Below are 26,746 nucleotides of genomic sequence, written 5' to 3' on the forward strand. Positions count from 1 at the left end.
ACTATACCCCTTGAAGACCTTGATACACTTTGCCAGGAACACTTTCTTCCTTGTTTCAGAGTGACTGGTTTAGAAATTAAAGAGGAAGTTATTTATATTGGCCATGTGGTAAAGAATTGCAATTATTATTTTAATAAGAACTTTTGACTAATAAAGTTTGAGGGATTTATTTGTAAGCCTTACTACTTTTACTGTAGTTTCTGTTAGAAATATATGTGGTCTCTTACAATTTTAGTTTTAAAGCATTACTTTAAAAGTATCACCTTTATACAGGATATATCATGGAGCTTTACCAACAACAATTAAATATTGTCTGGAAAAGTGTCTTTAAAGATGAAATTGAGGCCAGTATTCATAACTGTGTGACTCAGGCCATCTGAGAATTCTCTCTGAGTTCATTCCTTAGCCAACAGTTGTGAGATTTCCCTCTCTGCCCTCTGTGGTACATAGATTGGGACGGACTCTTAAAAAAGAGAGAGAAGCAGATCAAATAGCTATCTGAGGTACCAAGCTGTCTGAACTGCTGAGTTCCTTCCTTACTGGAGGGATAGAGCTCTGGCCTTCAGCCTGCTCTGGTGCCCTAATTTTCTGCTGATCTCCTGGCTGTTAGTTCCACTAAGGAACTTTAACATCCTCTCTTACTCTGCCTTTCACAATCCATGCCCCTTTGCTTATTGTTTGCATAAATGGCTTTTGATTCTACCAGTCTCCAGTGCCCCATGTTTTCCTTGTTCTGCTGGAATTGGTAACTAAGTGTACCCTAGAAATCCCAGGAAGCTCTGGGTAATTTTTGATGTTCTGAGGAGACTGATTGTACTACACCTAGAACTTTGGCAGCATCCTGGGAGGACAAGGACCTGTACGAAAATAGAGTCATGAGAGTTCAAAAATGTCCTCACCAGGCAGGTGGTTGCATTGCAACTGGGCATATCTAGGAAGTAGATTAATATATCCTCTAGGCAAACAGTCACACAAAATCTCAGGAGAATTTTTGTAGTATCATCAGATTCAGTGGTACCAGAGGACAGGCCAATTAACAGTAGGAGGTACTTAAGTTTGCAGATCTGGATATGGAACGTTGCCTTACATTTGTCCCCTATTCAGATGTGGAGACAGTTGTCTGTGCTGCAGAGTTCCGACTTGGTGAACACCTGGGACTGAGTCTACATGTCAGTGGTGAACAGGCAGGGTTTTCCTCCCCGGAGTTACCATTTTAATGCTCTTGAGTGCATCGCAGTTTTTAATCTATATTTCCTAAATCATGTTCTACAAAACAGAAATATTCTTCAAGATACTCCATGGAGAATAATGAATTTCATCATCCTAAAAATTAGGAAAATACTTCATATTTCATCCCCTTTTTGGAGAACCTCTATGCACTTTAGCATAATCAAGTTTCTGAGAAATCCTGCACTATGGAAACTTGTCTGATTTGTTTAGTTCACCATTTCCCAGTTTTTCCTAGCATCTTATTGATGTTTCTGTTTTATAGGACACAATTTGGGAACGTTAGCCTGCATCACAAGCTAGTCCCAGAGTCTTGTAGTACTTGCTCCTGGATTTTGTTAGGCAATTAGGACAATTAGAGAAATAGTCTGGTCTTGTCTGATGGTTCAGGGTTGTTAATCTACAACGCCAGGATGGAGCTTACTAGAATTATTATATGCACAGTAGCAGGTTGATCTCCTGTATGAACAAAGCCACTTCTCCTGTTGGTTTTTATGTTCTGCTAAGGCATTCTAGATGCTGAAAATATAAGAGGGCTGAGCTAAATGGTTTAAAGTGCTATATTTTTGTTTAAAAAAATCCATTATGAAATAACTTGTGGGTTTACTCCACTATTATGCACTTATTCTCCATATAACACTTTCAAGTGTAATCTTAAAAATACCTTTGACTGGGACTTCCCTGGTGGTGCAGTGGTTGAGAATCTGCCTGCCAATGCAGGGGACACGGGTTTGAGCCCTGGTCTGGGAAGATCCCACATGCCACGGAGCAACTAAGCCCATGCGCCACAACTACGGAGCCTGCACTCTACAGCCCGAGAGCTACAACTACTGAGCCTACGTGCCACAACTACTGAAGCCCGTGCGCCTAGAGCCCCTTCTCTGCAACAAGAGAAGCCACCACAACGAGAAGCCTGCGCACCACAACGAAGAGTAGCCCCCGCTCGCCACAACTAGAGAAAGCCTGCGCACAGCAATGAAGACCCAACGCAGCCAAAAATAAAATATATAAAATTTAAAAAAATACCTTTGCCTAAGACCACATGCTAGAAAAATAGACAGTAAGTGTCATCTACAATAGGACCCCTCCTTTATATATATAAACAAAACCCTGTCCCACATTTGTGAATTGGCTTAGAAGATGATGGCATATATATAATATAAAATACTATGCAGCCACTAAAATAGATGATAATTATGAAAATTATTTAGAAATATCTTAAAGTAAGTAAAAAAAAAAAAAAAAACCCGAATATAAAATGGTAAATATGCCATAATTACAACTAGTTAAAATATTCATGCATGTAGACAAGGGTTAGAAACTTATATGCAAAAATAAAAATAATCATCGTATTAAAGTGTTGTAATTGTTGCTATTTTCTTATTTTATACCATTTAAAATATTGTATCTTAACAGTCATAATAAATCAAAACTCTTTTTATGATTTTATTAAACCTGCCATAAATAAGGGATAGACTGCAATATTTTTAGATGTGCATTTAGAGCTGGTTATAGTTTTACTCTAAAATGACTATATTTAAATAATATAGTAAAAGATTATTGAGATTTATTATGTTTTTGGTGTATAAAAATATATACTTTTACTCCCATTTCCCTAGGTCAGGACCTCCTCATCTCTGAACTTTTTAAATAACCTCCTTGTTGATCCAGGTTTGCCTGATCCCCTCCTCTTCATCTTCCACTTTTATTGTTCACCCTCCTTCACAGATCTGAGCTGGCATGGTCAGCTTAATATCCCTCAGCAGCTTCCCAATGCCCGGAGCTCTCTCCACCCGAAATAGTGTCAGAATGTACCCCGTCCTTGCCTTGCTCACGCTGTTACTTCTCCTGGAGTATTCACCTACGCTTCTGTCTATCTCAGTGTCCTGGCAAGTACCTAATCCATGTTAGGAATTTAGTATGTGGTCTGAATTAGTGAACAGGTGAATAAAACCACATTAGATTGAGTGTTTCTACTGTTAGTTATTTTTTAAACCTATATATATGTTTATGATTGTAAAATAATTGATTGAGATAATGTCTATTTCAGATGTAAAATGGAATCTGAAATAAAATCCTTACTCAATGAAGAGAACATTGGAAAAGAATGTCTTTCTGACCTTATGAATTTCGGTAGGTTTTTTTTTTTTTGGTTCCACATTTAAAGGGGAGCTTTGTTTTGAAGATGAAAGTGGGCCACACACTTCATGTTCTTTTAATATTGCTGTTTGCTTTTTTCTAAAGGAATCCAAAAATAATCTGCATCTAATGACCTGTTCTTGAAGAAACTTAAAATAATAATGTGTTGCTTTGATTTAATTTTGTTTCACCATAGAACAAGAGTTATCAGAACAATGGTGCACATACCTTAAAAATGTAATAAATCCTATTCAGCAATTGAGAGCAGATCTAAAATACAGACAGCATCACATTTCACAGCATTCACACTCGCACAGTGAATCTAACTCTGTGAAAGTACTGGAAGAGGTCAGTATATTTCCTTTACTTTTGATAATGTAATATTTTATTTTTATCCCAATTGGAAGAGTTGGAGATAAGAAACATGTACGTCTTATGTATATAAATAGAAGGTATAGCAAATTCTATCTACTCGGTATCTTAAACATATCCCTGAATCTGTCCAAACACGCTAATTTCTCACCTAGAATGTTTCGATGACCTCGTAACTGGCCTACCCGCTTTCATTCTTGCCCCTCCTTCCAGTGTATTCTGAAATCCTATCATAGGGGAGGGGATCAAGTCGTCCGTCGTCCCCCCCACACACCCACCCCCCGTAAATCCCTTCAGGGCTCCTACCGGCCCACAATTCCCCCTGCGATAGGGGCGGGGCGGGTGCGTAGCCGTTAGCACTGACTGTTATCGAGAGATCGTTAGCGCAAAACCGTTAGCACGTGACCACGAGCGAGTGACCCTTAGCGCTGCGGTTGGAGGTCCCGCTCCGACACCAGTCAGCTTTACGGTGGTCCTCACGGCAGAGAATGTGGTGGGAGGCGGATCGCAGCCTTGTCCCCCGGACCCTCCAGGCCCATTGGCCTTGAGCCAGCGGTGAGCTGGGCGGGGGGTGGGGCCCTGGGACAGCTGTCGCCTGCGGAGCTCCAGAGCCCCTGCCACGGCTGCCCACTGGCCGGGCCCAGGCCTCGAAGCAGCCGCAAACCTCTCCTGCATTCCCACCTCTGAGACCTAATGGCGGCAGCGGTCTCCGTGGTCGCAGTGTGTGGGTCCCGGCCCTGTTGGGGCGACCTGAGGGCCAGCTGGGTCCTGGGCGTCTTGTTCCCTCAGTGATGTCGGTTGGGCAGGGTCTGGGGACCCGGCCTTGAGGGCACTGCCCGCTGACATCTGCCTCCTCAGCCGGGCCTGGGCACTGGCTGGAGGACCCAGACTGGACGGTGGACCAACGTTCCTGGGTCTGGTAACTGGCCGCGCAGGGACCGTCTCCTCTGAGCCTGGGCCTGGACCTCGGAGGGCGAAAGTTGAGCCTTGGGACCTTGCCCTTTCTTGTAGAACAGAGAATAACATTTTGTTTCGGTGGAGGTTTACAGGAACATCATGACCTGACCGAGACCTGACCTCAAGAACAAAGGATCCGACACCGAGAAGTTTGCAACAACTAACCACGCCCCTCTCTCTCCTTTCCTGTAACAGGGCTTTGCTGAAAGCTTTCAGGGAGTTTGGGTTTTTTTAAGGCACGAGCCACCCGTCTCCTGGCATGGCCCTGCGGTAAACCTTTCTTTGCGCCAAACTCTGACATTTTGGTATTGTTTGGCCTCGCTGTACGTCGAGCACACGGTAACACTCCCTGTACGTCTCCCTGTCCGCTTCCTTTAGTCTCACCTCCTACGTGACACCCTCTTTTTCCTACTAGACCTTGTCCCACCGACGCTGGCCTTCTTCCTATTCCTCACATAAGCCAGACTCCTTCCTGTCTCGAGGCCTTTGCACTGGCTGTTTCTTCTGTCCTACTCATGGCGCTTTTTGTCTTTTAGGTCTTAGCTTAAAGGTCCTCTCCTCTGAGAGGCCTGTCCTGACCACCTGCATGAGAGAAAATGCAGTCACTGCCTATTACCTCAGCCAGTTTTTACCTCACTTACCTCCTCCTGATATTTTCTTACTTACTTTTTATGAGTTTAAGACTATCTTCCCTGACTAGAGCGTAAGTTCCATTCTCATAGTTGCCCTAGATGTAGGCTTTTAGGTGATTTTTCTTACTTTATTTTTCAGTTATTCTGTAGTATTGTCATATTGCTTTCATAAAGAATAATTAAAAATAAACATTAAAAATCCATGCCCAACTGGGGATTAGAGGTAAGGATGCAAGGAAAGGAGGGGGTGATTAAAGCAGAGGCGATCTGGAAAGCTTTCTGCTTTATCACAGACAAAATCCAAATGTGAGTGCAGAGTGGCTATGACTGAGCCCATTTTTGGATTATGTGTCTAGAAGCTCCTTTAAGGCTCCTTTGTCTGATGGGCACTGCTTGGCTATGGCATCTCTTGAACCCTCTTCCATGGGTCCTCAGAGGGACTTTCCCTTATCTAATTTGTCATCATTTAATGGCTTTTGAGAAAAATTCCTGTGACTTTAAATATAAATATTGGATAAATCAATAATTTGCATTCCACTTGTTCTAAATGTCCTGTAGGTTGACTTCGTGAAGAAACAATTGAAGGCCGTCTATGAAAGACTTAGGCTAGAGCAACAGAAAATAGAAAATTATCTTTCAGACTGGAGTTTGAAAGTAAGTGCGATATAGGTAGTAATTTATCAATTTGTCATTTACATTAAATAAAATAATCATACAATTTTTTTTCAGACACTTGATCATTCTTCAGAAGAAAGAAGTAACCTGCTTAGTGAAATGCCCGTGGAATTAGAAACTTTGGAATGTCCATACCCTGACCTGAAGTCTTCAATCCTTAATGAATTCTGTAACTTTACAGAGAAATATCAAAAGAAACTTCAAGATTTTGATATGCAGTTAAAAGATATATACAGGTAATAAAACTACTTGAATTATCTAGATTTTTGCCACCAAATTTTTAAATTTTTAGGGGTCACTATACTTCCTATTTACTGTTTTCATAGATACTTTGTAATTGGAATACAGGCTATCAATAAATGTTTAGATTTACTATTTGTTGAATAGAGAGGTTTTTTTTTTTCTTTCTCCAAAGTAATTTCCTTGAAATAATGGTTTTAAAGATTTTTATGAGGTTGAAACTTGATGAAAATATCCCTCTTATTTATCTCTTTACTACACAGGTAAGAAATAGTTTTCAAACATGAATTTTTGATAACTATGAATTTTTATTTCAAGATGTGAAGCTCTTCAATGGAAATTTACAAATCAGTACTAAAAATTGGTTACAATGGAAAATATACCCATGGAATTATGTTACTTGTAATCTACTGTGATTTTGCCCTATAGTGAACACAAAGTATGTTTTATAAATTTTTTTTAGAAAATGCACTTTTTTTAAATTGAAGTTAAAAAGAAGTTGATTTACAATATTGTGTTATTTTCAGGTGTACAGCAAAGTAACTCAGTTATATATATATATATTTTTTCAGATTATTTTCCATAATAGGTTGTTACAAGATATTGAATATAGTTCTCTGTGCTGTACTGTAAATCCTTGTTGCTTATCTATTTTTATGTGTAGTAGTTTATATGAGTTAATCCCAAACTCCTAATTTTTCCCTCCCTGTCCCTCCCTTTCCCCTTTGGTAACCATAACTTTGTTTTCTATGTCTGTGAGTCTGTTTCTTTTTTGTATATAGATTCATTTGCATTATTTTTTAGATTACACATATAAGTGATAGTATATAATATTTGTCTTTCTCTGTCTGACTTAATTCACTTAGTATGGTATTCTCTAGGTCCCATCCTTGTTGCTGCAAATAGCAATAAGAAAATGCACTTTCGATTGTATCCTGAGAATGACAATCCTCTTCTGAATGACAATTATAATGTTAAGTGACTTAAAATTCAGTGTCGGCAGGGCCATCTTCTCTAGTGTAAATTCTATATTAAAATTCATTTAATGAACAAACCCAGAAATGCCACCCTGGGTCAGATCAATAGCCTACTTCATGTAGTGTTCTGTATATGAAGTTTCTGGGAAACATTTTGTAGGAAAATATGCTTTTTATTATATTGACCTCAAAAATATCCCCAAAGAATATATACCTGAAAAGAAAGGAAAACTATTGAAGGGACACATGTATAGTAAATTAGCAATAGAAGTAAAAGGCTCTTCCTTTGAAATGAAAGAAGATGAATGTGACAAGTATTAGTATTTCTTATATTTCTTTTTTTTAACAATTAATTTATTTTTTGACTGCATTGGGTCTTCGTTGCTGCATGTGGGCTTTCTGTAGTTGTGGCGAGTGGTGGCTACTCTTCGTTGCGGTGCGTGGGCTTCTCATTGTGGTGGCTTCTCTTGTTGTGGAGCATGGGCTCTAGGTGCATGGGCTTCAGCAATTGCGGCATGTGGGCTCAGTAGTTGTGACTCGCGGGCTCTAGAGCACAGGCTCAGTAGTTGTGGCTCACCGGCTGTAGAGCACAGGCTCAGTAGTTGTGGTGCACAGGCTTATTTGCTCCACAACATGTGGGATCTTCCCGGACCAGGGATTGAACCTGTGTCCCCTGCATTGGCAGGCGGATTCTTAACCACTGCGCCACCAGGGAAGTCCCTAAATGGGCTGTTTTGAATAAATACAGAGGTGGTGGGCATCAGAAATCTGTGGCTGGTGGGGAGTAAGGCATGTAAATGCACTGTTCTAACTAGCGCAGTGAATTATATATTCAATTGTAATATTTACTGGACTCTCATTTGCCAGTATCTGCCATTTTTTTTTAAATAAATTTATTTATTTATTTATTTATTTATTTTTGGCTGTGTTGGGTCTTTGTTTCTGTGCGAGGGCTTTCTCCAGTTGCGGCGAGCGGGCTCCACTCTTCATCGCGGTGCGCGGGCCTCTCACTGTCGCGGCCTCTCCCGTTGCGGAGCACAGGCTCCAGACGCGCAGGCTCAGTAGTTGTGGCTCACGGGCTTAGTTGCTCCACGGCATGTGGGATCTTCCCAGACCAGGGCTCGAACCCGTGTCCCCTGCGTTGGCAGGCAGATTCTTAACCACTGCGCCACCAGGGAAGCCCTCTGCCATTATTTTGATAAGGCCATTTCCCCTTTTGGTTCTAGTTATTAGGCCTTGTGAGAATTCACATAGATTGTATACATATATGTGTACACCTGCACAAGTGAGTGTGTGCATATTTTAAACAGATGCCTACTGCTACAACATAAGAAGGCTGAAAGATCTAGGGGCCATTTTTAAATTATGAGAAATTTTCATTGGGCTAAAGGCAGTGGACATCATGGTTAATCCCCAATATTTATTTTAATTCCTCCTATTTTGTAGCAGCTTGCCAGTTTGGGTTGGAATGACTCCAACCCCAGATCCAAAGGTAGACCCTGATTGGGAGTGTGCACCAGTCCATAACTTCATTCCCCCCGGTCACAACAATTAGCTCAGGGTGATCCAAATCTAGTTAAAGCTCAGAACTTTTCTTAGATACTTGTGAGGAGTAGTGCATTTTCTTCCCTGTGGATCTACCAGGAAAGTACACGGCTGTGGTTGCTGCTGGCAGCCATCTTGTGAATGAAGGACAACAGCACACAAGGAGAGGAGAGGGCCCAGACAATCATGGGGAAACTGGTCTGGTACCCTGTTTGAACTGCATGGGAAGCCAACCTCACTGCTGAACTTTCAAGGGCAATTAGTCCATATTAATGTCTTAAACCAGTTTGAGTATAAAATTCCTAATTTTATATAATAGTTGATTTGATTTCAAAATATCCATGACTCATGAAATTAATCTGTCAATTTAGTACAATTGCAATTGAAGAATTGTTCAACATTATTCCAAAATTTATTAGGAAGATTAAGCTTGTGAAATCACCCAAAGTGAAGAATAACTTCTTCAAAATGAAGAATAACTAGGGTGGGGGAGTGGTAAAACTTGCACAGCCAAATATAAATATATATTTTAATATCAAAATAAATTAGGAAGTTCATATGTCTGTAGCAGATCAATGGAACAAAATAGACATACAGAAAACAGAAAATATCTGTAATAATTTAATTTATTGTAAAGGTAAAATTTTTATACTGTGAGGGATTATTTATATGACAGCACTAAATAACAGGGAATTAGAAAATTAGGTTAGATCTCTTATTCCATATGACTCGATAAACTTCAGGTGCATTAAAATGTGAAGAAGAAAATAATCATAAAAGAATTAGATAAAAATAAAAAGAAGTTATTAAATAATCTTGGAGTGGGGAAGGCCTTTTAAAAACATGTTACCTGCAGTGAAAATCATAAAGAAAAAAATTAAATAAATGCAATGACATAAACATTTAATAAAATATAACAGGATGTTTCCTCAGGCAAGTATTAAATCTTTAAAGAATCAAAGGGACTTCCAGTTTTCTGTCCAGCAAGTAAGGAGCTTAGAATTTGCCACTCTGCTCTAATGAGGGTAGAAAGTTGAACAAACTGGAAAATCGACAACCCTTCTTAACTACCTCAGAGAAGTTAGGTCACAGGGCAAACCACTGCCCTCAGAGTTGGAGACACAGGTGATACAGAGAATCACAAATTACCTGAGAAGAAACTTGTTTAGCAGAAACCTTCACAGGAACCAATGTTGGGGTAGGAACACCTGGACTGTAATTGATGAATTGCTTGAAGCTGAGTTGTGGACAACTTTGAGAGTTAAAAACTCTAGGGGGCCTTAGTTAAGGGGGGTGTCAGCACACTTTTGTGAGTTTTACCTTAAGAAGTTCTACCAGGTACCCACAGTGAATATCTTGAGAAAAATCCCCTCATGCCTCTGACGGGGGAGGGGAAAATGAACCGTTTGGAAATACTCCAGAGCATTCTGTTCTTCTTAACAAAGGCTGCCCTCAGGAGAAACTATTTTATTGGAGCCTAAACTGCCAAAGTTTTATCAGAACCTAACCTACCTGGGGGCGGAAAATACACAAGTCCAGCAGCGCCAGCCTTCCAAGTGGGGGACGGAAATACCCAACTCCAGCCATCCTGTCCCACCAAAGGGAGGGAAAACTGAGAAGGATTGGTAAAGTTAATAGTCCCCAGATTTTCGACTGTGCTGAGGGTCAGTGCCCCTAACCCTCCCCTCCCTACCCTTCTTCCATGTTGTCAAAAGGTCAACTGTATACTTGAATATACAGTCATTTATTTTTTGTTATTCATTGTAGTAGCTAAAGACTGAGGAAACAATCTTAATGTCAATAGGAACTAGTTTTGTAGATTATTGTACTACCATACAGTGTATTATTTTCCAGATTTAAAAAAAAAAAAGTAGGGAATTCCCTGGCAGTGCAGTGGTTAGGGCTCCACACTTTCACTGCCGGGGGCCTGGGTTCAATCCCTGGTCAGGAAACTAAGGTCGTGCAAGCCACACAGTGTGGCCAAAAAAAAAAAAAAAAAAAAAAAAAAAGTAAATACTTAGCATTCACTGATATGGAACACTTTCCAAGGGTCAGGGTTAAGGTGTGGTATAAGGTTAATAAGCAAGCCTTATATACAATGTACAGTACACATTGTGTGAAACAGGAAAAAGTAAAACACATACACACATACAGATATATATTTGCTTTTATGTGTTTGAAAAAATATGCAAAAATTGATAACATTTGTTGCCTTTGGGAATGGGAGCTAGATGCCTGGGTGGGGGGGAATGTGAGGGAGAATTTTTATTGTAACCCCCCGCCTTTATTATACCTTTTGAATTTTGAAGCCTGTGAATATACTGTCTATTCTAAAAACAAGGAATTTTTAAGGAAAAAAATAATAAGGGTAAAAAACAAATGACAAATAGGAAACGTTGCCAAATATCAGGCACAAAAAATTAAAATCTCTAACATATAAAAACACTTTGCAAAATTAATTGATTCTTGAACAGCCAGAAGAGAAAAGGGACAAAAGAGAGGAAGAAGTGACTTATCGTTCATATTTTCCACAAATATTTGTTGAGCAATTACTGGCATAAAATAGACAAAAACCCCTGTACTCATGAGGCAGGTTGGAGACACACTATAAACACCATGAGTAAGTAAATTATCCATGGTAGTATATTAGAAGGTGATAAGTGCTATGGAACAATAGAGATTAGAGGAAAAGACAAGTTGCTGGGATTGTGGGGGAGGGGACAGACTGCAGTGTTTTTTTGATTCTTTTTGCACGTGGACCATTTTTAAAGTCCCTACTGAATTTGTTACAATACCGCTTCTGTTTTATGTTTTGGTGTTTTGGCCGCCAGGCCTGTGGGATCTTAGCTCCCCGACCAGGGATGGAACCTGCACTCCCCGCATTGGAAGGTGAAGTCTTAACCACTGGACTGCCAGGGAAGTCCCAACAGTTTGCAAATTTGAATAGAAGTTTGGGGATAGTCCTGGTTGAGGAAGCGACATTGAAGGAAAGTCATGAAGGGGGTGAGAGGGCTAGCCATGCAGAAATTTGCGGTATGAGTGTTCTAGCCAGTGTTTACTGAGGTGGGCGTGTTTCTGGCAAGAGGCTTGTGTGGCAGGAATAGAGTGGTGGATGGGGAGAGGAGTAGAAGGTATGGTCAAAGAAGTAAGGGTGGGCTTCCCTGGTGGCGCAGTGGTTGAGAATCCGCCTGCCAATGCAGGGGACACGCGTTCGAGCCCTGGTCTGGGAAGATCCCACATGCCGTGGAGCAACTAAGCCCGTGAGCCACAACTACTGAGCCTGCGCGTCTGGAGCCTGTGCTCCGCAACGGGAGAGGCCGCGACAGTGAGAGGCCCGCACACCGCGATGAAGAGTGGCCCCCGCTCACCGCAACTAGAGAAAGCCCTCGCACAGAAACAAAGACCTAACACAGCCAAAAATAAATAAATAAAAAAAAATTAAAAAAAAAAAAGAAGTTAGGGTGAGGGTGGGACATGTAGAGCCTTCTGATTTTACTCTGAGTGATATGGGAAGCTACTGGAAGCAGAAGTGTGAGGAAGTGTGCTAACTAGACCTAACTTATGTTTTAGCAGAATCACTTTGGCAGTTGTTGTGTTTAAGATGGAGGAAAGGAGGGCCAAGAAAAGACTGAACCCTTAGAAAGTTGTTAAACCCAGGTGAGATATAAGGGTGGCCTGCATCAGGAAGTGGAGATGGTGTGAAATAGTCAGCTTCTGGACACATTTTAAAGGTAGAGCCAACAGCATCTGCTGACAGACTTAAAATAAGGTATGTGAGAAGAAAGCAACAGAATAGTCCAAAATTTTATGGTTGAGCAACTGGAAGAATGAAGTTACCATCAACTGAGTTGGGGAAGATTGTAAGCAAAGCAGAGGGGGAAATCAGGCATTCAGGTTTGGACATGTTGAGTTTGATGCTGTCAGATGTCCAAGTACAGACTTTATGAAGGCAGTCAGTTATATGAGTTTGGAGTTCAGGAGAGAAATCTGAGCTAGAGATACATGTTTGTGAGTCACCAGCGTGAAATTGGATGTGATCACCAAAAGAGTGTGAAGGGACAAAGGAGAGGATCAAAGACTAGTTCCCTGTGAAACTGTACAACTCAGATCGGATTTGCACACAGCCAGAACTCTGACTGGGACTTGAACACTCGGGCTGAGACTTTCACTCAGCCAAAACTCGGATTGGGACATGAATCCAAGGGCTGGGACTCAAACCCATGGTCTTTCAATCGAGATTGCACACCTGGTCTCAGGACTTAATGAAGCTCAGGTTCTTTATGTCTCAGTGCAGGAGGAATTCAGGGAGAGGCAAAGTGATAGGTAAGAAGTGAATTTATTTAGAGAGCTACACATTCCATAGACAGAATGCTGTCAGTCTCAGAAGCTGAGAGCAGCCCCAGAATATGGGGTGGTTAGTTTTTACAGGCTGGGTAATTTCATAGGCTAATAAGTGGGAGGATTATTACAACTATTTTGGGGAAGGGGCAGGGATTTCCAGGAATTGGGCCACCACCCACTTTTTGGCCTTTTATGGTCAGCCTCAGAACTGTCATCGTTCCTGTGGGTGTGTCATTTAGCATATGGTAATCCATTACAATGTGTGTATAATGAGGCTCAAGGTCTACCGGGAGTCGAATCTTCCAACATCTTGGACCTAGTTGGTTCTAACCAGTATATGTCATATCCTCAAAGGCTATGTCATTCTTTTAAAGGTTGTGCCCTGCCCCCTTTCCTCCTGTTTCACTTGGGTCTTCTGGCATTACATTGTCAGCAAGAAGAAGGGTAACCAACAAAGGACACTGAGGGAAGGTCTGTGAGATACAAAGAAAACCAAAAGTGTGCTGTCCCAGAAGGCAAGGGAAGAGGGAGTGGGCAGCACTGTGAAGAGGAGGGGCGATCCACTGAGTAAATGTTGCTAGGTCAGATAAAATAGGACTGATGGTTGACTGCTGGCTCCACATGGAGGTCTTTGGTGACCATTTTCGTTGAAGAAGTGGGAACAAATGCCCAACTGGGTTGGATTCAAGTGAATGAGAGGAAACAGTTGAAGGCAATGGGCATAGATAACTCTTTTGTGAAGTTATTTTGCAAAGGAGAGCAAGAAAGTAAGGCCAGACTTTTATGTTGTTGTTGTTTTGTCTTTTGTTTTGCCTAAAATGGGACAAATATTAGTATGTTTGATGCTGATGAGAATAATCCAGTAACAAGATTTAGTGCACAAGTGGAGGAATAAGCACGAATGGTTCATCTACTACAGTAACGGGTGGGGATGCAAGATTCTATGGTCAGATGCTGGGAGGTGAATTGATAACCTCGTGGCAGTCCATGAAACTCTGGATGGTAATTCTAAATACGAATGACAGAGAAATTTATGAAAACCTCTCTACTCATCAAAGCAATGAAAAATTTTAAAATACTCAGATTTTTACCTATAAAATGGTAAAACACAAAAGAAGTTTTTAAGAATCTCTCTTATTTATTTATTTATTTACTTTTGGCTGTGTTGGGTCTTAATTGCTGTGCATGGGCTTTCTCTACTTGCGGTGAGCGGGGGCTACTCTTTGTTGCGGTGCGTGGGCTTGTCATTGTCATGGCTTCTCCTGTTGTGGAGCATGGGCTCTAGGCACGCAGGCTTCAGTAGTTGTGGCACATGGGCTCAGTAGTTGTGGCTTGCAGGCTCTAGAGTGCAGGCTCAGTAGTTGTGGCGCACGGGCTTAGTTGCTCCGCGGCATGTGGGATCTTCCCGGGCCAGGGCTCGAACCTGTGTCCCTTGCATTGGCAGGCAGATTCTTAACCACTGCGCCACCAGGGAAGGCCAAAACACAAAAGAAATTTATCCAAGTTTAAAAATATGGAAGAAATGGGCATTTTTATACATTACTAGTGAATAAACACTTTTGGAAGACAATCTGGCAATATGTCATCAAATATCTTTATAAGTGTAAATTCTCTTTGTCTCTTTAGAAATAATCTTAAAGGAAATAATCATAGAAGTGAAAAAATAGTTGGCTTCAAGGGTGTTCAATATTGTTTTTCTTTCTTAAGTGATAGCAAAATCTTCAAAATGACTAAATAGCCAACAAATAGCTTCATCAATTATGATATATCCACACAATGGAAAGCCACAGTCATTAATAATTATATTAAAGAATTTTAATGACACAGGTAGTTGCAATAATTTGCTGTGCAATTAAAAATCAGGCCACAAAATAGCTTGCATAACATGGGTTCTTTTTTATTTTTTCCCTTTGCCTCTGAAAGTGTTACATCCATTTAGCCACAGAAGAAAAAGACTGAGAGGTTATCCACCCAAATAAACAACAACAATAGCTGTCCCCAGGTAGTAACATTATAAATAATTTTGGCATACATACTGTTTCTATTTTATAAAGCAAAAATACAGATTTTTAAAAATCTAAGATAAAGAGGGAAGACAGAACCATTGATATTTATTGAGTGCCTATTACATGACATGACAAGTACATGTAATTTTAATCCTCAATACACCCCATTTCAAAAGCTCTATTTTACAGATTTGTTTTACAGCTGTAGCTGTAGATGAGCAATTTTCCCAAAGTTTCTGAACTAGTAGATAGCTGAGCAGGAATGAGTTTCTTCTGCTCATCTGAATAGAAAGCTTCTCCCTCACACCACACTACTTCAAGCATGTATATGCACCAGGATGTTGGTAAATTGGGTTGACTACTAGAGCAGTGCTATTTAATAGAAGTAGAATGTGAGCCACATTCATAATTTAAAATTTTTATGTAACCATATTAAAATATTTTAAAAGATAAAATGTATTATGGTAGTATATTTTAACTTAATAGTGCCAACATATAATTTCAATGTAAATCAGTATTTAATTATTAATGAGATATATTACATTCTTTTCTCATACAAAGTCTTTGAAATCTGGTTTGCACTTCACACCACAGCACACCTGAATTGGGACTGGCCACATTTTAAGTGCCGAATAGCCACTTGTGTCTAGTGGCTTCTATCTTGGACAACAGAGCTTTAAAGGATATTGTCTTTTACTAAAACATTTTTTTAAGAATTGGCTGCAATTGAACCTGTTTATTTATTCAGTATGTTTGTGAAGCTATTTAGATTCTATTTGGGCTGTATTTCATTAGTAACATGAAGACAGTTTAATTGCTTGTTTTAGACTCAGATGAGATTGTGGCTTTAATTTTCTAACATTTGGATGAATTAATCATATGAATGAGACATAACTGATGCTCCATTCAGCTATGTCAGATCTGAAGCCAATATGTGGCAAAAGCTATAGAATGATAACAAGTAATTTCTACTTTATTGTTTGATAGGTTATTAAATTTTATAATGTTGATTCATAATCATTATTCTAATTATAATTATATAATTATTCTAATAATAATTATGAGATCTAAATCTTGAATGCTATTTAAAATCCACAATGATTTTTTTTTGAATTTTATTTTATTTATTTTTTTATACAGCAGGTTCTTATTAGTTATCCATTGTATACATATTAGTGTATATATGTCAATCCCAATCTCCCAATTCATCACACCACCACCCCCCCGCTGCCACTTTCCCCACTTGGTGTCCATACATTTGTTCTCTAAATCTGTGTCTCAATTTCTGCCCTACAAACCAGTTCATCTGTACCATTTTTCTAGGTTCCACATATATGTGTTAATATACAATGTTTGTTTTTCCCTTTCTGACTTACTTCACTCTGTATGACCATCTCTAGATTCATCTGCGTCTCTACAAATGATTCAATTTCATTCCTTTTCATGGGTGAGTAATATTCCATTGTATATATGTACCACAACTTCTTTATCCATTCGTCTGTCGATGGGCATTTAGGTTGCTTCCATGACCTGGCTATTGTAAATAGTGCTGCAATGAACATTAGGGTGCATGTCTCTTTTTGAATTATGGTTTTCTCTGGGTATATGCCCAGTAGTGGGATTGCTGGGTCATATGGTAATTCTAGTTTTTAGTTTTTTAAGGAACCTCCATACTGTTCTCCATAGTGGCTGTATCAGTTTACATTCCCACCAGCAGTGCAAGAGGGTTTCCTTTTCTCCACACCCTCTCCAGCATTTGTTGTTTGTAGATTTTCTGATGATGCCCATTCTAACTGGTGTGAGGTGATACCTCATTGTAGTTTTGATTTGCATTTCTCTAATAATTAGTGATGTTGAGCAGCTTTTCATGTGCTTCTTGGCCATCTGTATGTCTTCTTTGGAGAAATATCTATTTAGGTCTTCTGCCCCTTTTTTTTTTTTTTTTTCACACACACACACTGTATTTTATTTTTACAAGAGATAAATAGACTGACACCAAGCATTGTACATGGATGACCACAACAAAAGCAACAATGATTGCAATTACCAAACATGAAACACACTCATACTATGTCATAATATTGACATTCAGTCCAGTAATCCTCCACTGTAACAGCTCCTTTACTTTGCAGTGAAAATTGATTTGTATATTCTTTGCCTCTGAGTCCTTGTGGGATTTTTTTTTTTAATTCAAACAAAGTCACAAAAATTATACTCATCCTCATCAGTTCACTCAGTCCCATGTAATTAATTTTTTTTTCATCTTGATCTTTTGTTAGCACTTTGATGAGTTCATCAGTTTTTCATTAGAGTTCTGAAAATGCTTATTCATTCAGTTTAGCAGTACAGTCAGTTACCAGAAACCTGTACTTGTCAGAGTCTTTTCCATGAATTTCTTGAAGATGAAACCCTTTTATAGGAACATATTTGCAAAAGCATCATAGTACACCCAGAACTGTCTGTAAATGACAAAAGACTTAAAAATGACCACGGTTAAAGATTTGATGAAAGTTCATAATAATGCAGTTGACAAGAAAATTAGTTATTTCTGAGATATACATTTTAAAGTAATAACTAGGATTATGACTTACAACATTATACCAGAACATATAAGATTTTTAGAAATTTCATGTAATGTCTGAAACATTTATATTAACATATTTCCATACAAATAACCCAATGAAAGTTTAGTATTAGTTGTTTTGTTTGTTTTTTTATACTGCAGGTTCTTATTAGTCATCAATTTTATACACATCAGTGTATACATGTCAATCCCAATTGCCCAGTTCAGCACACCACCATCCCCACCCCACCGCAGTTTTCCCCCCTTGGTGTCCATATGTCTGTCCTCTACATCTGTGTCTCAACTTCTGCCCTGCAAACCGGCTCATCTGTACCATTTTTCTAGATTCCACATACATGCGTTAATATACGATATTTGTTTTTCTCTTTCTGACTTACTTCACTCTGTATGACAGTCTCTAGATCCCTCCACGTCTCACCAAATGACTCAATTTCGTTCCTTTTTATGGCTGAGTAATATCCCATTGTATATATGTACCACAACTTCTTTATCCATTCGTCTGTTGATGGGCATTTAGGTTTCTTCCATGACCTGGCTATTGTAAATAGTGCTGCAGTGAACATTCGGGTGCATGTGTCTTTTTGAATTACGGTTTTCTCTGGGTATATGCCCAGTAGTGGGATTGCTGGGTCATATGGTAATTCTATTTTTAGTTTTTTAAGGAACCTCCATACTGTTCTCCATAGTGGCTGGATCAATTTACATTCCCACCAACAGTGCAAGAGGGTTCCCTTTTCTCCACACCCTCTCCAGCATTTGTTGTTTGTAGATTTTCTGATGATGGCCATTTTGACTGGTGTGAGGTGATACCTCATTGTAGTTTTGATTTGCATTTCTCTAATAATTAGTGATGTTGAGCATCTTTTCATGTGCTTCTTGGCCATCTGTATGTCTTCTTTGGAGAAATACCTATTTAGGTCTTCTGCCCCTTTTTTGATTGGGTTGTTTTGTTTTTTTAATATTGAGCTGCATGAGCTGTTTATATATTTTAGAGATTAATCCTTTGTCCGTTGATTCATTTGCAAATATTTTCTCCCATTCTGAGGGTTGTCTTTTTGTCTTGTTTGTAGTTTCCTTTGCTGTGCAAAAGCTTTGAAGTTTCATTAGGTCCCATTTGTTTATTTTTGTTTTTATTTCCATTACTCTAGGAGGTGGATCAAAAAAGATCTTGCTGTGATTTATGTCAAAGAGTGTTCTTCCTATGTTTTCCTCTAAGAGTTTTATAGTGTCCAGTCTAACATTTAGGTCTCGAATCCATTTTGAGTTTATTTTTGTGTATGGTATTAGGGAGTGTTCTAATTTCATTCTTTTACATGTAGCTGTCCAGTTTTCCCAGCACCACTTATTGAAGAGACTGTCTTTTCTCCATTGTATATCCTTGCCTCCTTTGTCATAGATTAGTTGACCATAGGTGCGTGGGTTTACCTCTGGGCTTTCTAACCTGTTCCATTGATCTATATTTCTGTTTTTTTGCCAGTACCATATTGTCTTGATTACTGTAGCTTTGTAGTATAGTCTGAAGTCAGGGAGTCTGATTCCTCCAGCTCCGTTATTTTCCCTCAAGACTGCTTTGGCTATTCGGGGTCTTTTGTGTCTCCATACAAATTTTAAGATTTTTTGTTCTAGTTCTGTAAAAAATGCCATTGCTAATTTGATAGGGATTGCATTGAATCTGTAGATTGCTTTCGGTAGTATAGTCATTTTCACAATATTGATTCTTCCAATCCAGGAACATGGTATATCTCTCCATCTGTTGGTATCATCTTTAATTTATTTCATCAGTGTCTTATAGTTTTCTGCATACAGGTCTTTTTTCTCTCTAGGTAGGTTTATTCCTAGGTTTTTTGTTGCAGTGGTAAATGGGAGTGTTTCCTTAATTTCTTTTTCAGATTTTTCATCATTAGTGCATAAGAATGCAAGAACTTTCTGTGCATTAATTTTGTACCCTGCAACTTTACCAAATTCATTCATTAGCTCTAGTAGTTTTCTGGTGGCACCTTTAGGATACTCTATGTATAGTATCATGTCATCTGCAAACAGTGACAGTTTTACTTCTTCTTTTCCAATTTGTATTCCTTTTATTTCTTTTTCTTCTCTGATTGCCATGGCTAGGACTTCCAAAACTATGTTGAATAATAGTGGCGGGAGTGGACATCCTTGTTTTGTTCCTGATCTTAGAGGAAATGCTTTCAATTTTTCACCATTGAGAATGATGTTTGCTGTGGGTTTGTCGTATATGGCCTTTATTACGTTGATGTAGGTTCCCTCTATGCCCACTTTCTGGAGAATTTTTATCATAAATGGGTGTTGAATTTTGTCAAAAGCTTTTTCTGCATCTATTGAGTTGATCATATGGTTTTTCTTCTTCAATTTGTTAATATGGTGTAACACATTGATTGATTTGCGTATATTGAAGAATGCTTGTATCACTGGCATAAATTCCACTTGATCATGGTGTATGATCCTTTTAATGTGTTGTTGGATTCTGTTTGCTAGTATTTTGTTGAGGATTTTTGCATCTATATTCATCAGTGATATTGGTCTGTAATTTTCTTTTTTTGTAGTGTCTTTGTCTGGTTGTGGTATCAGGGTGATGGTGGCCTCATAGAATGAGTTTGGGAGTGTTCCTTCCTCTGCAATGTTTTGGAAAAGTTTGATGAGGATGGGTGTTAGCTCTTCTCTAAATGTTTGATAGAATTCACCTGTGAACCTATCTGGTCCTGAACTTTAGTTTGTTGGAAGATTTTTAATCACAGTTTCAATTTCATTACTTATGATTGGTCTGTTCATATTTTCTATTTCTTCCTGGTGCAGTTTTGGAAGGTTACACCTTTCTAAGAATTTGTCCATTTCTTCCAAGTTGTCCATTTTATTGGCATAATGTTGCTTATAGTAGTCTCTTAGAATGCTTTGTATTTCTGTGGTGTCTGTTTTAACTTCTCCTTTTTCATGTCTAATTTTATTGATTTGAGTCCTCTCCCTCTTTTTCTTGATGAGTCTGGCTAGTGGTTTATCAATTTTGTTTATCTTCTCAAAGAACCAGCTTTTAGTTGTATTGATCTTTGCTGTTGTTTTCTTTGTTTCTATTTCATTTATTTCTGCTCTGATCTTTATGATTTCTTTCCTTCTATTAACTTTGCGTTTTGTTTGTTTTTCTTTCTGTAGTTCCTTTAGGTGTAAGGTTAGATTATTTATTTGAGATTTCTCTTGTTTCTTGAGGTAGGCTTGTATTGCTATAAACTTCCCTCTTAGAACTGCTTTTCTGCATCCCATAGGTTTTGGATCATCATGTTTTCATTGTCATTTGTCTCTAGGTATTTTTTGATTTCCTCTTTGATTTCTTCAGTGTTCTCTTGGTTATTTAGTAACGTATTGTTTAGCCTCTATGTGTTTGTGTTTTTTACGTTTTTTTCCCTGTAATTTATTTCTAATCTCATAGTGTTGTGGTCAGAAAAAATGCTTCATATGATTTCAATTTCTTAAGTTTACTGAGGCTTGATTTGTGACCCAAGATGTGATCTATCCTGGAGAATGTTCCGTGCACACTTGAGAAGAAAGTGTAATCTGCTGTTTGGGGATGGAATTTCCTATAAATATCAATTAAATCTCTCTGGTCTTTTGTGTCATTTAAAGCTTATGTTTCCTTATTAATTTTCTGTTTGGATGATCTGTCCATTGGTGTAAGTGAGATGTTAAAATTCCCCCGCTATTATTGTGTTACTGTCGATTTCCTCTTTTATAGCTGTTAGCATTTGCCTTATGTATTGAGGTGCTCCTATGTTGGGTGCATATATATTTATAATTGTTATATCTTCTGCTTGGATTGATCCCTTGATCATTATGTAGTGTCTGTCCTTGTTTCTCGTAACATTCTTTAAAGTCTATTTTTTCTGATATGAGTATTGCTACTCCAGCTTTCTTTTGATTTCCACTTGCATGGAATATCTTTTTCCATCCCCTCACTTTCAGTCTGTATGTGTCCCTAGGTCTGAAGTGGGTCTCTTGTAGACAGCATATAGATGGGTCTTGTTTTTGTATCCATTCAGCAAGCCTGTGTCTTTTGGTTGGAGCATTTAATCCATTCACGTTTAAGGTAATTATCGATATATATGTTCCTATGACCATTCTCTTAATTGTTTTGGGTTTGTTTTTGTAGGTCCTTTTCTTCTCTTGTGTTTCCCACTTAGAGAAGTTCCTTTAACGTTTGTTGTAGAGCTGGTTTGGTGGTGCTGAATTCTCTTAGCTTTTGCTTGTCTGTAAAGCTTTTGATGTCTCCATCGAATCTGAATGAGATCCTTGCTGGTTAGAGTAATCCTGGTTGTAGTTTCTTCCCTTTCATCACTTTAAATATGTCATGCCACTCCCTTCAGGCTTGTAGAGTTTCTGCTGAGAAATCAGCTTTAACGTTATGGGAGTTCCCTTTTATGTTATTTGTCGTTTTTCCCTTGCTGCTTTCAATAATTTTTCTTTGTATTTAATTTTTGCCAGTTTTATTACTATGTGTCTCAACGTGTTTCTTCTTGGGTTTATCCTGTATGGGACTCTCTGTGCTTCCTGGACTTGGGTGGCTATTTCCTTTCCCGTGTTAGGGACGTTTTCGACTATAATCTCTTCAGATATTTTCTTGGGCCCTTTCTCTCTCTCTTCTCCTTCTGGGACCCCTATAATGCAAATATTGTTCCATTTAATGTTGTCCCAGAGGTCTCTTAGGCTGTCTTCATTTCTTTTCATTCTTTTGTCTTTATTCTGTTCTGCAGCAGTGAATTCCACCATTCTGTCTTCCGGGTCACTTATCCGTTCTGCCTCAGTTATTCTGCTATTGATTCCTTCTAGTCTATTTTTCATTTTAGTTATCGTATTTTTCATCTCTTTTTCTTTGTTCTTTAATTCTTCTAGGTCTTTGTTAAACATTTCTTGCATCTTCTCGATCTTTGTCTCCATTCTTTTTCTGAGGTCCTGGATCATCTTCACTATCATTATTCTGAATTCTTTTTCTGGAACGTTCCCTATCTCCTCTTCATTTAGTTGTTTTTGGGGGTTTTATCTTGTTCCTTCATCTGGTACATTGCCCTCTGCCTTTCATCTTGTGTATCTTTCTGTGAATGTGGTTTTTGTTCCACAGGCTGCAGGACTGTAGTTCTTCTTGCTTCTGCTGTCTGCCCTCTCTAAAATCCCCAATGATTTTTAACAATTTTTTCCCTCTGTGTATGCATTGCTAACACCCAAAACTTTTATATTTTTTCAACTAAATTCTTTCAATTTACCTAATTATTAGTAACTTTCAAAATAACTAGTCAGTAGCTTATGGACTTTTCCTTATTGTATTTTCTCTTAATAGAGAGAGAAAAAGAGAAAAAGTTTGTTATTAATAAATTAATAAATACATTTATTAGAGAAAATAAATTACATTTATTAGAGAAAATTTTTTAAAAGTTGAGGCAAGCAAAGAGAAGAAACTAAAAGTTTATCTAAGTTTCTAACACCAGAGATATCCTCTGGTAACATTTTGTACATTTCAGGTTTATGTATATTGTTCATAAAAATGAAAAAATACTCTACACTATCCATTGTTTTTCCAGTTTGTGAACCGGATCCAATATTATTCATTTTTTCTATAAATGTTTACCTACCTTTTTCTATGTTTTAAGTCACTGTGTTAAATATTCTTTACAGCATATTTGTTATTATATGCATGGTATTATGATACATTGTTATAATTCATCCACACAAATTTAACCCATTTCCTGGTTTTGGACAAATATGCATGTATTATATATTTTGATATTTGTTTTAAAACCTTGGAATAAAAAACCTTGTCACCATACTTTGAGTAATCCCATGGTTAATCCTTTTAGATGAATTCCTAGAAATGGAGTTGCTGGCCAAAAGGCATGAAAAATTCTAAGGCTTTTGAGAGTATTGCCATATTGCCTTCCAGGAAAGTAGAAACAATTTATACTTTCACCAACAGGCTATCATTTGGTTCATCTTTTGGAGTTGTTGGTCAAGGTATTGGCTATGGCTATCATGTGTGAATATCACTAGTGCCTTGTTCATATTCTCTTTCTCTCTCTTTTTCAGTATTTATATAGCATAGCTCTAACACTGTACTTATGTCAGTTTTGCCAACAGAATTGGCTAAAAGGTAAAAGATGAAATAGATAAAAACCAGCATCAGAAGCCAGCATTCAGGAGACAGTGAGTGGCCTCACATGATTTTCTTTCTTTTCTTTTTTTTTAAATTGAAGTATAGTTGATGTACAATACTGTGTTAGTTTCAGGTATATAGCAAAGTGATTCAGTTATCCATATATATGCATATATCTATATTCTTTTTTGATTCTTTTCCATTTTAAGTTATCACAAGATATCAAATATAGTTCCCTGTGCTGTATAGTAAATCCTTGTTGATTGTCTATTTTATATATAGTAGTGTGTATCTGTTAATCCCATAGTCCTAATTTATCCCTCTCCCCACCTTCCCCTTTGGTAACCATAAGTTTGTTTTCTATGTCTCACATGATTTTCTTTAAAAAATATTTGAGTAAACATATGCTTACATATATGACTTTTGCTTGGTGAATACAAGATAGAAGAAGGAGAGGGAAAGGAGCATAATAAACCATTGACATTTGCTTACTTGATGAAGTTACAGGAAGTTAAAACACTTTAATTAGCAGGTGGCATTTTTCTCTGAGAATGTATTCTCAGAACTTTTGGAAAGATTCAGGGCCTGGTCATGTCCAGTCTGAGGTTCTACATTTCTGGTCTGGGCTGATTGTATGTCAAGGGTGGTTAATAAGGGGAGAAGTGCTCAGAAACAGGAGCATAATTATTTGAACACTAATGTGTTCACTTAGTCACACTGGTTACATGACTCCCTCAAGCAATGTCCTTGGTCACTGCAACTCCCATTTTCTCTTGGCATATTCCAACATGGATTGTCCAACCTTACCTGGGAATTTGTATTTCTTCTTTGTATAGAAGAATATATAATTGCAGACTGTGATTTTATTTTTTTGTCATGTGTATTTCATATCTTTCTCTTAAAATAAATACATCATTGAAAACACTTAATTACTTTATGATCATGAACTAAAAGCCACATTTGGTGATTGTTCAACCTACTCTGGGTTTGTTGTGGGAATGAAGTATATTTTAAATTCTCTTGACTACGGTGGAATACATTTTATCAAGGAAAAAAAAATGGGTCCAATTTCTGCAGGATATCCCAAAAACTAGTCTTAGATTTTTGCTTTTGCTTAATTAATAACTCAGTCTGTGTATTTACTGATATGTTATGTTTGTTTAAATGTCTTTGTGAAAAGTATATCTAAGAATAGTGGCCATAAATTTCTAGTTCAGCAGGCTTTATTGTTAGTATCACTGCAGCCCACAACTGCCTTCTTGATATAATTGCCTCAAATAGAAACTATACAGTGTAATGTTGCATAAGTATACATTTTTAATACTTCAGGAGACTGAAAAATCAGGGTTTTACAGGATGGAGTGAGAGTTATTTATGAGAGGTTTTTGTTTTTTGCTGGGTATGAAATCAAATTAATCTTGAGTAAATCAGATTGGAGAAAATGGAAACATAGCAGCTTGACAGATTTGTGTCCAGCACAATTGATATATGTTATTTTTAAACCTGGATGATACAAATAGAATTTGTTATTTAAATAATAAAATCTGTATAACTATAAGCAAAAACAAGATTAAAATTTCTATAGACAGGATTGTCAAATTTTTACATGAGAGAAATTATAATGCCTACTTTATATATCAAATAAATAATTAATAAAAAGTTTTTCCTACTCCTTATACCTTGAAGTCCAACTGTTGGTAAATATAATCCTTTGAGGAAACTGTATCATTAAAACTGAGACTATGGAGAACCAGTAATGTAGGAAATTATAATCACCACACTCACAGGCATGTGTTTATTTCCAACACTAGTGCCTATAAAAAAACATAAAGTTGAACATTGTTAATGTCTAAGAAATAACAAACTGAGAAAAAGAACCATCATTCTTCTATTCCAGTCTTACAGTTTCTTAATGATTACTGGTAGTTGGTTTGAGGTGATATTATAAGTGTTTTTATGTGGCAATTAAAATTTCAGAAGCCCTCATAATCGTTAATTAAATTTTTCCTCATCGCATCCCAAAGAAGTAAGCCAGTTCTATTATTCTTGCTTTTGAACCTGGAAAATTGAGTAATAATATCCATATAAAGTAACTTTATTCACTTCAACTTTATTGCACCTAAAAATATTCTTGCTCCCCAAAAGTGAAGAATAAAATGGTACATGGAAGCAGATTTGGCTCAATAGGATTTTTTAAAAAAATTAGAGCAAATAATGTGTTTGTGGATGATCTTGTCTTTACCGATCCTGTTCATTTGAGTTTGAGCTGGTTTTGTTTGGGTTTTTTTTGTCTTAAAAATGGCCTTTGGTGTTAAACACTTCTCTGTTCCCAGTCAGCTCAGGAGTGTCACTGTAGATGTTGGTCGCTGGCCACATTGGATCTGCATCTCTTGAATCTCTACATCCTTCATAGTACTTTCCTTCCAAAGCAATATTAGGATGCTACATTTTAAAAAGTCATTTTTCTTCCATTCAACTGTCAAATAGGATATCTTTAGCTGAAAGTAAGAGAATACCCAACCCGAGTCAAAGTAACATAAATAATAAAGCGATTTCTTGTTTCATTCGAAGCACAGAGGTAGAGAAGTCCAAGCACAGCAAGGCCTAGTTTTCTGCATTCTCTTGCCCTGCCTTCCTGCAGGTAGATAGATGACTTTCTGCCAGACAACTAGAGCAGTTCCACACTGCCATACTCAGAAGCAGAAAGGGACCTTTTCTTCCTTGTGACTTGTTTTAAGAGCTAGGAAACCTTTGCCCCCAGAAGACTTCTCCCATTTCGATGGCCTTTTGGGCCTTTTGTCCATGATTATATCAAACACTGGGAAGAGGAATGGAAAGCTTGAGAACAGATGTTTGTGAATGGCTTAAGATAAGTCAAGATGCCCTCTGGGGGCTGGAATGGG

General features: G+C 38.0%; 2 protein-coding genes across 3 annotated transcripts in view; one reads left to right on the forward strand and one right to left on the reverse strand.

Moving 5' to 3' along the window:
* Nucleotides 1-26,746, reverse strand: part of UPP2 (uridine phosphorylase 2) — a 454,968-nt gene that overhangs the window by 203,679 nt on the left and 224,543 nt on the right. The window lies entirely within an intron of this gene.
* CCDC148 (coiled-coil domain containing 148) overlaps nucleotides 1-26,746 on the forward strand; it is a 262,434-nt gene that overhangs the window by 93,175 nt on the left and 142,513 nt on the right. The window contains exons 5-8 of one of the 2 annotated variants that reach the window (XM_082395298.1): nucleotides 3,278-3,360; nucleotides 3,563-3,714; nucleotides 5,886-5,981; nucleotides 6,057-7,915. In XM_082395298.1, the coding sequence (XP_082251424.1) occupies nucleotides 3,278-3,360; nucleotides 3,563-3,714; nucleotides 5,886-5,981; nucleotides 6,057-6,242 (517 nt within the window). In that variant the 3' untranslated portion in view covers nucleotides 6,243-7,915. Of the gene's footprint in view, nucleotides 1-3,277; nucleotides 3,361-3,562; nucleotides 3,715-5,885; nucleotides 5,982-6,056; nucleotides 7,916-26,746 lie in introns of those variants that run through there. The other variant, XM_082395299.1, reaches the window with a different exon arrangement.

The sequence above is a fragment of the Balaenoptera borealis genome (genome assembly GCF_965194805.1).
Source record: "Balaenoptera borealis genome assembly, chromosome: 6".
Classification (NCBI taxonomy): domain Eukaryota; kingdom Metazoa; phylum Chordata; class Mammalia; order Artiodactyla; family Balaenopteridae; genus Balaenoptera; species Balaenoptera borealis.